Raw genomic sequence first — 16,090 nt, forward strand, 5'->3', positions numbered from 1 at the left:
TTTTTTTTAAATGTGTTAGTATTTCGCGCCAAAAATCCGCCATTTTGTTTTTTTTTTACTAACACCTATCTAAGGACACTCGGGTCATTGAGACAAATATAATGACACCTTAACTGTTGAAATTCATCCAGCCGTTTGTTAGATCGGATCAAATAAAGAAAGACAAACATACAAGATACGCGCGAAAAACATAACCCTTCCTTGGCAGTCGGGTAATAAACTTACGAGTACGAGTACTTAGAAATGCCTATCGCTAAATATAGTTGAAAATAAATAGTTTGTATACGTACAATAAAGCAAATAACGAATTTTATCTCTCTCGAGTATTAAATTAACTAACAAACTGCAATCAGTTCTTAAAATGCTTAACCAAAATAAATATTTCTCCTGTCATCGCAGACAATGATTTCCTCCTATAATGGTACACAAACGTAATTTTATTTTCGAAATAACAAACGGTTTCCTCATCATTTACAAAAGTTTTCCTCATGAAATTACATCGTTATAGACGTTCGACTGTACATTAAGGGGAAAAAGAGAGGAAGGGAGGGGTAGGGCAAGTCGAGTCGAATTTGTACTGGAGCCTTTGCCGTCGGCGGCAGGCTTACCATGACACGGTTAAAGCCTTATTTTTGTGTCTGGCCTGCACGCTTGTCAGCCTGTCGTCGGGCACAAAGCCATGTGAAAATATAGGATCAAAGAGTGCCGAGCCCGAGTGTGATCGCGGCGTTCGGCTTCAACAACGTACGTACGTGTATTTTACTCACCTGCTGTTTACAGTTTTTACGTAGTTTTTCAATTTCGACGTTGTTTTGAAGGTGTTGGGAATGCATCGAAAATGCTATTGTTCTTTCCGAGAGATTTTTGTCAGTACTGTGTATGCGATGCACGTGTTTTAATTCAAAATCGAAGTACAATTCTACAGTGCCCTACTTTTATTTTGATTCGTTGTTTTCAATATTATGTTTCCTTTTATGCAGCCGCATTTTTCTCGAAATATAGTCAGTAAACTTTTTTAACAACATAGCTATCGCTAATAACTTCTTAGTTCTTAAACTTGTAGCATTGATTTATTGGCAAAAGTGCAACCGCTTTCATATTGACTGATCGAGAGTGAAAAACTTCTACTAGTTACAACAAAGCTTCGAACGCTTACCTTGTTTTAATTTCTTTTACAGATTTTTTCTTCGACCAATTGTTACACTTTAATTTATAACTTACTTTTCACTGCTCATGCTAAAATAAATAAGCTTATTTGTATAAATAAATCTTATTAAATTCGAATTAAAAACATTAAAACATTTTGAAGGGTTTTCGCAACTTTGATATAGATTAAAAAAGTACATAAAAATATATAATGGCTATATTTCATTACATATATAAGTTTAAATTGAAACTGCATACGAAATAAACTCAACATCATTTATTTCGCGCTGAAAAATAGCAGAGTCCGTCCACAGCACCCGCACGGCACCCTTATTCGTAACAAAGTAACGAATCGTCCCCCAATACAAAATAAGTTTATGAGCGTCCCTTTGTTTGATGCGGTCAATGTTATCTGTTGGTCTGGGAACACTCGAATGTGGTTGCCGCCGACAGATATCACCCTCTAGTATTACTTCCTATTGTCACGAGACTTATAAGAAAGGACATGTTTATTTTTTACGTGACCATAAACGTGCTTTATTTGCTCTAATGTTGTACTATGCTAGTAGCGAGACTACGACACTAACACGTTAATTTGTTATCTTAAAAATTTGTAGCGTATTCGTGGAAGTAAATGTCCTTTTTTAACAGAACCAACACAAGCAGTACTGTTTTCCAAGGACATCTTTAACTTAATATAACTAGGTTGCTACTAATGAAGTTAACGGTGTTGTCTTTTTCACGAACTAGGCTAAATAATAGCATAGAGCAAAAATGGCTTAGTCGAACCACGAATTATATAAATATTGATCATCATAGATATTAATTTAAAAAATATTTATATACCTAGTTAATTCTTAAAATCCATACTTAGTACATACATACTTGAATAAATTTCTAACCTATTTCTTCCCATAGAATCTTTTACTAAACTAAATTTTAAATCGTTATTTTTATTATAAAACCACAAATATTAGCGTGAACAGGATTTATTAAAACAATGTAAAATTTTATAAAAATATTGTTGATTGAAAAGTTTTATTTGGTAGTTACTCTGCCATACAAAAATTGATTGCGAACATTTATAAATACTTTATTGAAGATAAAAAAGTTTTCTTTCCTACAGTCTGCGTCGGCGCAGGCCGCGCTCCAGGCGGCGCAGGCCATCTCCAACAGCGCCGGCGCCGCCATCGTCGCGGGCGCCGGCGCCGCGCTGCAACCGGCTAATGGCGGCACGGAAATTCAGGTATAGATTTCATTTTCCATTTTCATAAAATTACTTTTACTTGCCTTATCATATCACGACACTTATTCATGACACAAAAATACAATTAAAACAATACGTAGATTTGTAGAATCCCATTTTCCTAGTAGCGTTTCCACGGTTGTCGCTTTTCATTGGTAATTCAAATATTTATAATTTTTTAATAAATCTCGAAAGCATTTTTACAATTAAAATATAAATTTCTATGTAAATTTAAATAATAATCTGGGCAAATTATTCATAAATATGCATAAAATATAATGAAAGTCGCCGTAGTAACAAAAACAATATCACCTTGAATATTACTTAAACTCTACGAATCTGATTTGAGGGCATCAGAGCGTTTTCATTACCTGAAGCTGACTATAACGTGGCTGAATAGAAATCTTGGTAAAGTGCATCTAAAGAGCGTCTATTATACAAAGTGCGGCGAACAAACGATGAAAGTGGTCTTTTCTGGCATACTGCAACACGGACTGCAAATTGATCCTTCATGTCTGTATAAAACAACCTCTTAAAATTTTGATGTGATGTATCTGAAATATAATGATAGTAAATTGAAATATTTATATTTTACTCTTTAGTAAAATTGCCTTTCACATATATGAAGGTAATGGAAATTAAAAAAAATGCAATGAAGCGGTCTACCTAGACTGCAAATTTATCTCTTCTTGACACTTAAGCTTCATTTATTATTTTTCTTTACGCGTTTCTCGGTCACGTAAAAGAATGCCAATTTAGCTTGTTTAATTAAATGAATACACATTATGTTTAAAGTTCATGTAGTATCTACAAAGATGTGTTCTGATAGACTTCAATGATTCCACTTTGTATGGTTGAACTGAGGTACCACTACTTTGCTTTATAACCAATGTTTGCTCTGCTCTCGCATGTTCTGGTAAATAGTATGTTGTTGAATTGATTTTAACTTTGTGGCCAGGCCAAAGTATCTGTGATGACTTCCAGGTTCCGGGCTAGACACTTATAGATTTTTTATAAATTATTTCCGTTCACCAGGGTGGTCCCAACACTGTACTCCGTGTGATCATCGAACACATGCTGTATCCGATCGTGCTCGATGTGCTGTACTCCATCTTCCAGCGTTACGGGAAGGTGCTAAAGATTGTCACCTTCACTAAAAATAGTAAGTACCTATTACCCATACCTAAGATTTTACAAATATTTCCTAAAACAATCGTTATTATTCCTATTCATCTTGTTGAAATGATCGATTCGTCACATAATAATCATTTCAATGATAGATATTATGTTCTGCAAATTAGTAGCAAACACTTTCTACTTTTTATATAGTCCCACTTTTATTCGTTTCCGCATTATACTCAAGGAATCACACATATAAGGGTCATGGAATTACAAAGATTTACTTAAATTGTATTCTACTAAATAAAAATGTATTTGTTTCATAAATACTACTTTTGTAAACGATTTCGTAAATTGTAAATAATATAAATGATTCAAAAGATGTCAATTAAAATGTATTCATTTTAACGACATTTTAAAATACATTCCGGTCTACTTTTATCTTTAAATGAAAATCGTGATTACTTTTATGCAATATCAATATATGTTTTTTGTGCGCAACGTTACCCGATTTTAAATCCTTCAGCACAAAACATAATATACAAATATGAGTCTTTATAAATATTCATATAGACACATATTAATTGGTCGTTTTGTAACCCGGGATAGGTACGCGTATAAGCTTTTATTACTACCTACTGCACCGCACACCTCGAGCCCTGTAGGATTACGGTGAATTAAGCGACTATTAATAATCGAATTGGAGCTTTCGGCTTTAAAATTAAATTTGGGCTCGCGTGTTGTACAAGTAGTGATAGATTTACCAAACATAACACAGGTCCGAAATCCAAGGGCGCAATCCGTTTAAAATTTAAATCGTACCCTCATGCATATCCTAAATAAATCCGGGAGAACACAGGAGGCTCGAGGCAGGTAGGTACATATTTGATAAGCTTTACCCACGGCGAACTGGCCCGTAGTGTGTTCCTCACTTTTGACTAATTATAAACTCGGCATATAAACGCTGATCAAATCTATTTAAAACTGCATGAGCACGAAATGTGTGTTTTTGGAATAAAGTCGTATCTTACATATTTAACGAGGTTAAAGCCAGAATAAAATTTTAACAAACATTTTAAAATAGCATAGGTAAAGTTAGTTTATATAGAAGATACCGAAACTTTTCATCTTCCACAATCCCTCGAATTTATACCCAAATTCAAAAGATACTATAGTAGGCGAGATTCACAAATAATATAACGATCATCCTTTGTCTTTGAAGATACTCCAGGTAATATAAAATAAAAATTAATATAAAATATAAAAAGCAAATTTCATAGTTTCATTAACAAATATGCTGGGGTCGGTACTTTCCGTTATTCCCTTGTTCAAACGTATATTTAGGTTTATCGTTAATTAAACGGCGCTCACTTAATGCGATTACCGGAAAGGCAAACATTTCAAAAGGATTCTTTCATATTGAGCTTCAAAGCAAAAAGAAATTGTTTTCGCGTCGCTGTTTATATCCGAGCAATATTATCTTACCCAACTTTATACTTTTATTATTGTCGAGGAAAACTAAAAATGATTCTGTAAAAGACGTTTTCACTTCACTTGTATCTTAGTTAAAATGATAAATCTTGCGTACTAAGTTCTACTTTAATGATAGCAGTGTCACGTTTATATATTAAAGTAAAGTATGTTAGGAAGGTACTTAATAGTAGTGTGCGATGTGCGAAGACATTTATATTACTACTCGTATATTAATTGACGCTATCCGTAGTCCGACGCGTACCTAAAATATAGTATAGTTACTGAACCTACTACCGGAAAAACCGGAAATATCGATTGCAATGTTTTATCTAATGTATTTTCAAGGGTATGTAATAAACTATTTGAACAACAATTAGAGCTTCGACACTGCCCTGTCTTTCATGCTGTGTACGTGTATCACTTTTGTTACTAAAATGAAGCATATTTCAACTTTCACTCAACTTAAACAACGTTTAAGCACTTGCACCACATTCAATTTTAGCCCCGCAAGATAAATCACGACCAAACTCTTTTTATGTCGCATACATCACCTTTACGACATTGTAGTGTGTGATATTAAGTGAATCGAGTGTTCTGTAACGCTCATAACTTGGGTTGCTTTCGCGATATTGCCTGCGTTGTTCAGTTTCTTTTTTTCCTTCATCTATTAGGAATGGTCTTTTATGAGAGAATCTATGTATTTAATATCATGTATTTTTAAATTAGGTATTTATTTGATAATTTACTAATATAGCTACTATTAAGGAAAATTTTCTCTTTTAATCAATGAAATTTAGTGACGATCATTAAAAAACTTAACAAAAATATTAAAATGTATTTTTATGATCACAAATAGTTTTGTGGAAAAAGCTCAACATAATTTTAATTTGTTTTATCATTTTAAAAAATCTTAAAACTTAATAATTATATTCGGATTTCGACCACCCGGCGTAAAATAAAATTTGTAGGTACGAGAAAATTGAAAACTTTTAGTGGATTTGTAATTATATCTAAGTTCCAGTTTTTAAAAATAGTTTCGATAAGTACATCTCCAGATATGATTAAATTATGCATTTTCGAACATCCATGTCATACCATATCATATATGAATAAGATAGATATATAGCATTTGATTGTTATCCGGTATGAATAAGAATAAAAAACACTACATTCACTTTTAAGCGTGTAGTGTTCTTTCCCTTTATGGTTGAAAGGTTTGACTGCTGAAGTAAGTACGTTGGTATTTCAACGTAGAAGTGCTTGCACTTCTGAGTTATGTACCTACGAATGCTGTAGCGTGTTAGACACGGAACACAGAATATGCGAAAGTGAAATAAAAATGATACTACTACAATGGAAAAACCGACTTCAATAGTTCACGGGTTCGAATACGAATGGACAAGAAGTATTAACAACATGCGTACCGTACCTACCTGCAAGAGACTACATACTCGTAGGTACATGGTACATAGTTTTGATTTTGATTAATTAATATCACAAAAAATATGTATAACATTTATATAGTCTGTTATTGGGTATAGTTAATGTTTAGTCAAGTTACGTACAAAATAAAAGGACAATCTATGACAACAAACAATAATAACGTAAATGTAAGAAATATTTCATATTGCGGGTTATTATTTCCTTGTAACTGATACCGATTCCTATTTGCTATCCCATCTTGTTTGCGGTTATCTTAAACTGCATCTTTAGTACACATGTTTACAATACGAACATTGGATACACTACATTGGCTGGCAAACCTCGCTGTGTTGCGGAAATACACCGAATTCGCTCCATACAAAGCCGAATAGGTATCAACCGTAGTAGATCGTAGATCCGAAACGTATAAATCCCTACTTCAATTATCCTGTCTCGTGGGGAGCAAATAAACCACATATTTCGTATCCATTTCACTTTCAATACCCTACAACGAGTAAAGGTACCTGTCTAAAGTTAAGTAACGTATAATGCTTTAGAAACCAACCTCCGTACAACGTACCTATACGATCGCTTTTTTCGCAAGGCTTTCATGGACCTCCTCAAATTGTATCTATCTGCAAGTGAGAAATTCTTTTCATGTTTATTGTTATCCAAGCTGGAATTATTTAGTTACATTCCAGATTTTTTCTTAAACATCTATTATTTATTACATTAGACTAGCTTACGTTAGTTACTTGTGGAGTAACTACATAAAACCTCTTTTGTCTCTTGTTTTTCTAAAAAAATAGGTCAATAAAAGACCTAGTAGGTACTCAGAAGTACTGCCTCAGAAGAATTTAAATAATCTTAAGTGATACTATAAAACAATGATTACGAATATGTAGGCACATGCGCGCGTTTCATGTGTTGAACGCTAAGCTCATAATTTATTTATGTTGCTTAATAAAATATTCAACCACTTAAAGTTGTTACTGAATTTAGATTTGCGATGTTTCTCCTTGTTATTTTCATAAGTTGACCAAGTTTAGCTCATGAATATTCAGGGAGTTTTTATTGCATTAAGCTTAATAAAGGCAGTGGAATATTGTTATACGGGTAGGCGTAGATGATGTTCGGGCTGAAAATGTCGTAAAGGGCAGTGTAGCTCATTGTCTTGGCGATCTTTGGGTGTCCAGTTGATACCTCAGGAACGACCGGCATTCTCATAGGTCGTGCCTGTTCTATCACACGCATTCCTAATCCTGAAACAAATCTCAATGAAGAGAGCGCATCGTCGCGGTAATCCTACCTCTCCCTTCCCGCATCTCCCCTCCGCTTAACCTCGCCCGATTGGCTTTATTAAGGTGTAGCAGACCGCTACAATTATTATGCGTCCCCTGTTTGCGGTGGATGTCGTGTCTATGTCGTCGTAGGATTCCCGTAATTAAGGATTTGATTCGTCCAGTAATATCGTTTTGCGGTCTCAGTGTTTGTTACAATTGCCCTATCATTGTCCACGTTATTCATTTGAGATTTCGTATTATCTGAATTTCGTTTAACAAACTAAATACACTGTAGAATATAAAATGATACTATTATTATACAATTCAAAAATAAATTGACGTAGCGAGCGCACAAACAGCGCCACGACGAATGCAACAATGTTAAGTTAACTTCACCACAAAGACGTACAATTACTTATGTTGCTCTTTGCAAGTTGTGTCTAAGCAAGTTGGGATGAAAGGCCGCGTAAATTGTGAACGGGAACGTATTCAAGTTTGACAGAGCACGCTAAGTGCAGAAACTGCGCAGTTGTGAGATCACATTATGTTGTAATAGGTCCTACTGCGAAACCGCATCGCTTAAATTTACATTGAGGAAGCAAGGAGAGCATCCCTCTTTACGTTTCAATAGAACAAGGATTAGGGAATTTAAATTTTTCACCAAAAACCGTAATGTTGTGTTTACTTCGACGTCCATTTAATTATTCCATAAAATAATTGCGTGTCCCGGTTGAATTTTTAATAGAAATGTTGCAGAACTCTTCGCGGATACGGATTGATTGGGATCATTTAAATTTCTTGCGCACAGTCGGAGAAGCAACGCTATTGAATTAGTCCTCGAATATTTCAACTCGAATAAATAAATTTGGATAAAGGGTGACCGGAAAAGTTGTTTTCCAAACTTTAGCCCTTGTTGTCGTTAACCATGATTCCGTTTTTGTTGGATATACGCTAATTTTACAAGAAAATTTCTATTTTTACCGTACAATCCAGTTAAGCTTTTAGTAATATTGAATCTCAGAAAGTTTTTAGTACTATTACCTTAAAAAAAAATAAACGCACATTGGTAATACTACCTATTTATTTATTTAGAAAACGGTAACAATCCTTCAAAGGCCTTTTTTCTTTTCAATAAAAGAAAGGTTGTTTATCCCGAGGGTATGAAATTCCGTGTCGTAGGCTCATAGAAAACAAATCCTGGCTACATACACAAACCTCTGTATGGTATTCGCCAATGATATACAGAGGAAATTGCTCGAGGCTATTTTGTCGGTATGTTTGAACCATAACGCAAACAATATCGGAACTCCAACATTCATCCATATCTCAATTCTTATCAGATATCGGTAAAATCTGTTATGTATCATTTTTCTCTTCATGTTTTGTTTTCCGTTATCAAAATAAAAAACAGCTATTCTAAATATTTTTACTCTGTCCAAAGACAATATCTTCAATATATTTTTCCTGTTTGAGCCAGTAAATTCTGGGAAATTTCTTTTGAGTTATTCTCCACTTAATTACATAAAATGTTCAATATGCTTTAAGCCTTTTATGCATTACATTTTAACGTTCACAAATGGAGGGTCCAAGGAAATATGACTCTTAAAGAGCATTTAACTATGTATGAAGAAGACACCGTGTTACTTTTAATTTACGTCGACGTCCGCCCTGAGTGGTTGTACGGTCAACATAAAAAGTATACGATAATACGATTTTTTTTAATTTATCAACGTTACCTAGATAACATTAAGGAAATAAAAACATGCAATCGAATTAGGGACCTCCTCCTTTCTTAAAGACGGTTAATTAATTTATTAAACGCAACAATATTTAAAAAATATTAAAAATTAAGTCTTATAAATGTATTTTTATTATTAAGTACAGAAAAATTGTTGGAAGAAAGGAAATGAGCCACAAGCATATTCAAGCTTAGTTGCCGTAAACATGGAAATTAATAATGCTCATAACGTTGGTAATGTTTTATGAAGGAACCTTGTATTTATTAAATAACCTATCTTAGAAGCTTAATATTATTTTGTATAAATATTAAGTTGAGCTCTGGTGTGAAAAATATGATCACGACTTATACGGCAAACGATGTGAAATTAGTGTTTGCCTACATACAATACTTACATATAAACCAGATTATACTTGTTATTTTAAAATTGCTTAAACAATAAACATGGCACATGACTAAAAGTTATCATTTTCCATTCATACGGAAAACTGTACAGCACAGAACATCGAGGTACATTATAGAGACGTAAATCTTTGTGAGTAGCTAAACGGGATAAAAACAACACTCTTCTCTAATGGTTCGTTATGTGGCCAACGCAGGTGTTGCCCAAACATCGTATCTCGCACCTAAAAATGTGAATTTATTCCCCACCCAACGGCCACCCATGATCGCCACGCTCAAAGCCTTAAATTAGGGGTTGACGTTTATCTCCCGGCAGTAAATACACCCGACTACTTCGTACAATCCTCTGTTTATTTCCAGTTAAGAATGTCATTAAAGCTATAGCGATAAATCGATGTAAGAAGGAAATTAATACATACAGGATTTACATAACATATTCTTCATCAAGTAACATTTACTTGCACGCGTACTGGTGAAAACAATTTGAATGTTTGCCTAAAATAAATTCAGCTGCTTAACTAATTCTATACGCATGTTAATATATTATAATAATAAAAAGTATAGCACGTACACATGCATAAATCTAGTACCTATATTATCCAGAACGAACTCAGAATTACACGTGACACCATTCGTTCAAAAGTGGCAATAAATTCATACTGCTCAACTTTATGAAGGTAAAATTGCATGAAACTTGCTTACTCGCGTATTTGCCTAAGTGTTGTAGATGATAAAATAGCTGCGGTGCACCTGAGACGGGTCTCTGCCTCTACAAACTCTTGAGGAGTTGGATCGTGTAGCGCCCCACGTTGGGCGCCAATTTTACCTTGTTTCGACGTCCTTACGAACAAGATATTACCTGTCAAAGATTTTCAAAGACATCTTGTACTTGAGGACTTTAGAAGAGTCGGAATTCCTTGTTACGAGAGAATTTATATACATTATTCCTCAACTAGTTAAATGCTAATTTTATCTCTGTATTTATATGTATATCTTATGGATATTTAATTTAAAGCCGTATAAATAATAAATGAGTATGGAAAAACTTACACATTTAAATTTTAGTACGCTTATTTTTTTAATATTGTGTACTAATGTTATTATTTTGTTTCCAGATTCCTTTCAAGCCCTAATCCAGTACCCAGACACGGGGTCAGCGCAAATGGCGAAAACGGTGAGCGTGGAAAAGTTTCCTTCTGTTTTTATTTAACTGTTTGTAAAGTAAAGCTATAAAACAAAGTTGTTATTGCTGCACGTTTCATTCACTTTAATGACTCGCTTTCGAACTATCTGGGAATGAAGTGAGTGTCTTATCAAATGTACTCGAAGCGACGGTAGAGAAGAGTTTCATATTGATAGCTGTTGGAGCCTATACGCTCTGGCTCTTACTAGCTATTGGAATTGTTATTGCTTCAAATATTAGTACCACTTTCCTTATCTCCTAAGTTACGGATCGGCTCCGAGTTGGAAACGGAATTTTCGCATCTGGATCAGAATATTAACTTTTTCATTGCTCTATTTATATAGGACTTTTGTATTGATAACTGTTGGACCTATAATAATAGTGATACATAAAACCCTCGAGAAAATACATTTCGATTTTTCGTATTTATTTTGTAAGGACCTACATACTCTTATTTTTATTACCTAATTTTGCTTACTGTTCCATCATTTTATTCAACCATCAATGAATTCAGCATGGTAGATATCTAGTTGTAGGCAAGATGTACGCCCAACAGTCGTTAATAACGTCGTGAAGCTAATATTTGGTAGAGGCCTGAAAACGAATGATATCATCATAGATTAGTAAAGATTACTCACTCCTAACAAGAAAATGTACCCAGTTTTGATAATTGAAATAGTTGCATAAAAAAGTTTTGCCACGTCTCCGTGCTAAAATGTCTCTAAAATATTTGAAATAATCATTTATTTATTACGTAAATTACGTAATTATTACGTAAATTAGTTCTTTATTCGTAAATTTTCTCTAAAAATGTTTTTATTTGTCAAGGATTCAAAAAAAGAACTTACTAAAATAAGCCGTTTGTGGCTTCATTCAATTTCAAGGCGGCGAAGTATCTTTACTAATCTATGGATATCATATATAACTTATGAGTTAAGTTCATAGCGTGCTACTCGCTACAACAATGCTACTCGATATATGTAAAAAACATTGATCGTATGTAAGTTCATTTGAAATTCTAAAGAGCAACAATAGTCCGGCATATAAGATGCACAATATGTACATTCAACAAAGTATGATTGAACGCGTGAACAAGTTTTGTGACAAGGATGTCAAGCTGTTTTGTGACAAAGGCCGCGTCAGCCTTTAAAACATACATACAGATGCGTATAAATATTGGCTTATTCCATAATAATGACGCTACTATTTCCATAAAAATATTCCACAAAAGCTTGTTAGGAACTGTGTAACTATTGTTTAAAAAATGTAAGCGCTCGTTTTAATCATTTCTCGATATTTGTATCGCCGAACGGTTGAACATTGAACAGCATGCGTTCGCAGGAACGCTCGCGCCAGTCTCCGAGTGGGACACCATTTTTCTCCTCTCAACTTTTCCCATTCGCTATTCATTTGCGTTAGAAGTTGCTCCTACCGCCAACTGCAGCGACTGTTTTAACTTTATTTCTGATGCAGCGTTCAGGGCAAATTAAATTTCGTTTTGCGGCTTCCGCAAACCTACTTTACGAGTATAATATAATTATTGAGCTTTTGTGTTTTTTCATCGCCCGACAGTTATGAATCGCTGTTAATATCTCTTTAGAATGTTTGTGCTAGCAGAGACTTAATAACACAGACCTGTGTGCTTTATAACATAGCAACTGACCTAGTTACGCGTATTTGTGTGAATAATACACGCAAAAATTAAATTATTAATTGGATAATCCTTACTAATATTATAAATCCGAAAGTAACTCTGTCTGTCTGTCTGTCTGTCTGGTTGTCTTTTCTTCACGCCTAAACCACTGATCCGATTTTAATGAAATTTTGTACAAAGATAGTCTGAGACCCGAGAACGGACATAGGATAGTTTTTATCCCGGAAATCCCACGGGAACTAGGGATGGCGATCTAAGATCGATTAATCGGAGAATCGATCTTTTGGACTAAAAAGTCGATTATTTAATCGATATCCTTACTAATATTATAAATGTGGAAGTAACTCTGTCTGTCTGTATGTCTCTTCTTCACGCCTAAACCACTGAACCGATTTTAATGAAATTCTGTACAGATATAGTCTGAGACCCGAGAAAGGACATAGGATAGTTTTTATCCCGGAAATCCCACGGGAACTACGGATGGCGATCTGAGATCGATTAATCGGAGAATCGATCTTTTGAACCAAAAATCGATTATTTTAATCGGTCTCCAGTAATGGATCGATTCAGTGAATCGATCTTTCAACCCAGAAGATCGAAATTCGATTTTTTCATAATTTACTTTACTTATCCATGTTAGTCGATCATCTATCTATTTATATAAAAATGAATATTTGTCTATATACATTTTATAAAATCGGAAACTATGCATTTGATCAAGTGATGATCTTTTGCAAAGTTGTTGTCCAAGAGCCCACGAAGGTTTGGGAGTTGTTAAGACCAATTTTCGACAGATGGCACCACTGTCATTCCAATGAAGGTACGAATTTTCTGTTTTATGTATGTCATATTATATCTTTAAAATGCGGGCGAAGCCGCGGGCACCACTAGTAGTATTATATGTGTAAACAATAGCTTAGTACTCATATACATACGAATGCTTTGATCCTCAACTCTGGTAATAATGTTTAGTATTAAATTAACTAAGTTGTGGCAAACGTTCAGCATTTCTAGGAGCGGGAATTAGGAATACACTAGTATTTAAAATAAATACACTTGTATATTAGAAGCAGTATGCGGACCTATTTTATGTCCGTAAATTAAAATCAGAACTAACAACATGATTTCTCAGTTGTACAAAAAATACAGGAGATCCGGTATAAAATTAAACTACTTATGTTTGTGTTTCGATATGTTTTCAATAAATGAAGTTAAAATAATGCAATATACTATACGTAGATTATATATGACCATAGTATAGTGAGACACTTTAAAATGGTAACTATCATGAATAAAACTATACCTTTAACAAGTAATATATATTTTTTTATTTTGTGTAATATATGCAAAGCAGCGATATGTTCTTTCATTAGCGACAAATGTCAATCGAATTTGTGTTTCCAATTACGTATCGATACTAATCGATAAACGTTAGGCACTACGCTAACATGAATGCCAATTAGTACAAACAGTTTATTTTTAGATGCACAATTGCGGATTATTTCTCGTGTTACATTCAATTTTACCTCTGCTTGCTAATTGAAATTGCGTTTTGATATCGCTTTGTACTATTATGTATCTAAATACAGTCTAGCATGAAAACCACTCCATGTGAAGTCAATTTAATCCTCTTCATTACGTGAGCAAATTGTTTCAACTATGGAGCAATTCGCTTCAGGTTGTTTGTGCCTTTACTGGCATTATGTTTCCTGTATATTTAGAATCGTATCGTTAAGCACAATTAAACTTCGAATCGGTTTTATAACTCTACTCGATTTGCCTTCGGTTTGGTTTTCTTTCTTTCGTGTATTTTTCTTTCTCTCATTTTAAATGAAATGTATACAATTATAACTATTATTTTAAACGATATGATACGAAAAATAGGATATCCTTTAATGCTACAACTACCCGCTTTAAATTACTAAGACTAGATACTTGGCATTATTTTAAAAGCAAAATTGTTAGCTCGAAATACGATACACTACTAATATTTATAGACTGTCTAGTAACAAAATAAAGACCATTAGCAATTCCATTACATGGAATGACGTAGCACTCGTAAAACCAGTGTCTTAACTTGAGCCCCACTAACGAGTACCAAGTCAACACACTGTGTTTTATGTCTTGTCTTATTTTATATCTAATAATATTAGTTTATTGCACTACAATTATATTATTATACAATGTTCTAAGTCTTATTCACATACGATGCATGGAAACATCGCTTTCTAATGCTACGATTTCTAATCGGACTTCTTAACGTAACGAAGTTTGTATGACAGAGAGTAAAGTTAACAATAAGTACTCTCTGAAATAGCTTGTTTTTGGGAAAAATAGTCCCAATTTAAAAGTAACCTAAACATATTTTTAAAAACACTCACGCGTAGCCGTACTCCACGATTGAAGATTCAGATTAGAATAGTGACGACATGGTTAGCTAACAATGGTGACTATTTATAGCGCTACGTATGTCGTCATAAAACATTAGCCGAACCGAGCCTATATCTAGGGACCGATCGCGAATTTTTCTTAAAATGAAATTGAAACGTCCCACAAGGTAAGTGGCAGCAGGAGTAAGAGGTACAAAGTGAAGTGAAGCCGGATAGCGCTCCAGCCACAAAGGGCACAGTCGGATGCTGGAGCGCTCAAATCCCCCGATCCCCGACTCTATGATCCTTGACATAAATCTCTAACCTCCCCATCAAATCTTTTCAGAGGCGGCTTACGCGCGCAGACACGAAATGTAAGCTCTTAATGTGCTCAATTCTGGTCGTACCCATGTCGGCGAGACTCGTACAAGTTCATATTAGCTTAAAATAAATGTAAATATGTCTAATGTTCACCGCATTTTAACTTATCTTTATATCTATATATATAAAAGAAAGTCGTGTTAGTTACTCCACTTATAACTCAAGAACGGCTGAACCGATTTGGCTGAAAATTGGTGGTGAGGTAGCTTAGAACCAGGAGACGGACATAGGATACTTTTTATCCCGTTCGACCGCGTTTCCTTGAAGTCATTTTATAACTCAAGAACGGTTGAACCGATTTAGCTGAAAATTGGTAAAGAGGTAGATTAGAACCAGGAAACGGACATAGGATACTTTTTATCCCGTTCGACCGCGTTTCCGTGAAGTCATTTTATAACTCAAGAACGGCTGAACCAATTTGACTGAAAATTAATCGAGAGGTAGCTTAGAAGCAGGAAAAGGACATAGGATACTTTTTATCCCGTTCGACCGCGTTTTCGTGAAGCATTTTATAACTCAACAACGGCTGAACCAATTTGACTGAAAATTGGTGGAGAGGTAGCTTAGAACCAGGAGACGGACATAGGATACTTTTTATCCTGTTCGACCGCGTTTAAGTGAATAAATAAGAGTTGAAAGTTTGTATTAAAGTCCCCCAGTTTTGATGCAAATCT

At 34.4% G+C, this 16,090-nt stretch overlaps 1 protein-coding gene across 11 annotated transcripts in view; it reads left to right on the top strand.

Moving 5' to 3' along the window:
• heph (polypyrimidine tract-binding protein 1 heph) overlaps positions 1 to 16,090 on the top strand; it is a 534,307-nt gene that overhangs the window by 496,579 nt on the left and 21,638 nt on the right. For 9 of the 11 annotated variants that reach the window (XM_073084198.1, XM_073084201.1, XM_073084199.1 and 6 more), the window contains 3 exons: positions 2,258 to 2,392; positions 3,428 to 3,554; positions 10,945 to 11,003. In XM_073084198.1, the coding sequence (XP_072940299.1) occupies positions 2,258 to 2,392; positions 3,428 to 3,554; positions 10,945 to 11,003 (321 nt within the window). The remainder of the gene's footprint in view (positions 1 to 2,257; positions 2,393 to 3,427; positions 3,555 to 10,944; positions 11,004 to 16,090) is intronic. The other 2 variants (XM_073084200.1, XM_073084209.1) reach the window with 1 other exon arrangement.

The sequence above is a fragment of the Epargyreus clarus genome, unplaced genomic scaffold, assembly GCF_041222505.1.
Source record: "Epargyreus clarus isolate Ecla_fem2 unplaced genomic scaffold, WU_Ecla_fem_2.2 ptg000021l, whole genome shotgun sequence".
Classification (NCBI taxonomy): Eukaryota; Metazoa; Arthropoda; class Insecta; order Lepidoptera; family Hesperiidae; genus Epargyreus; species Epargyreus clarus.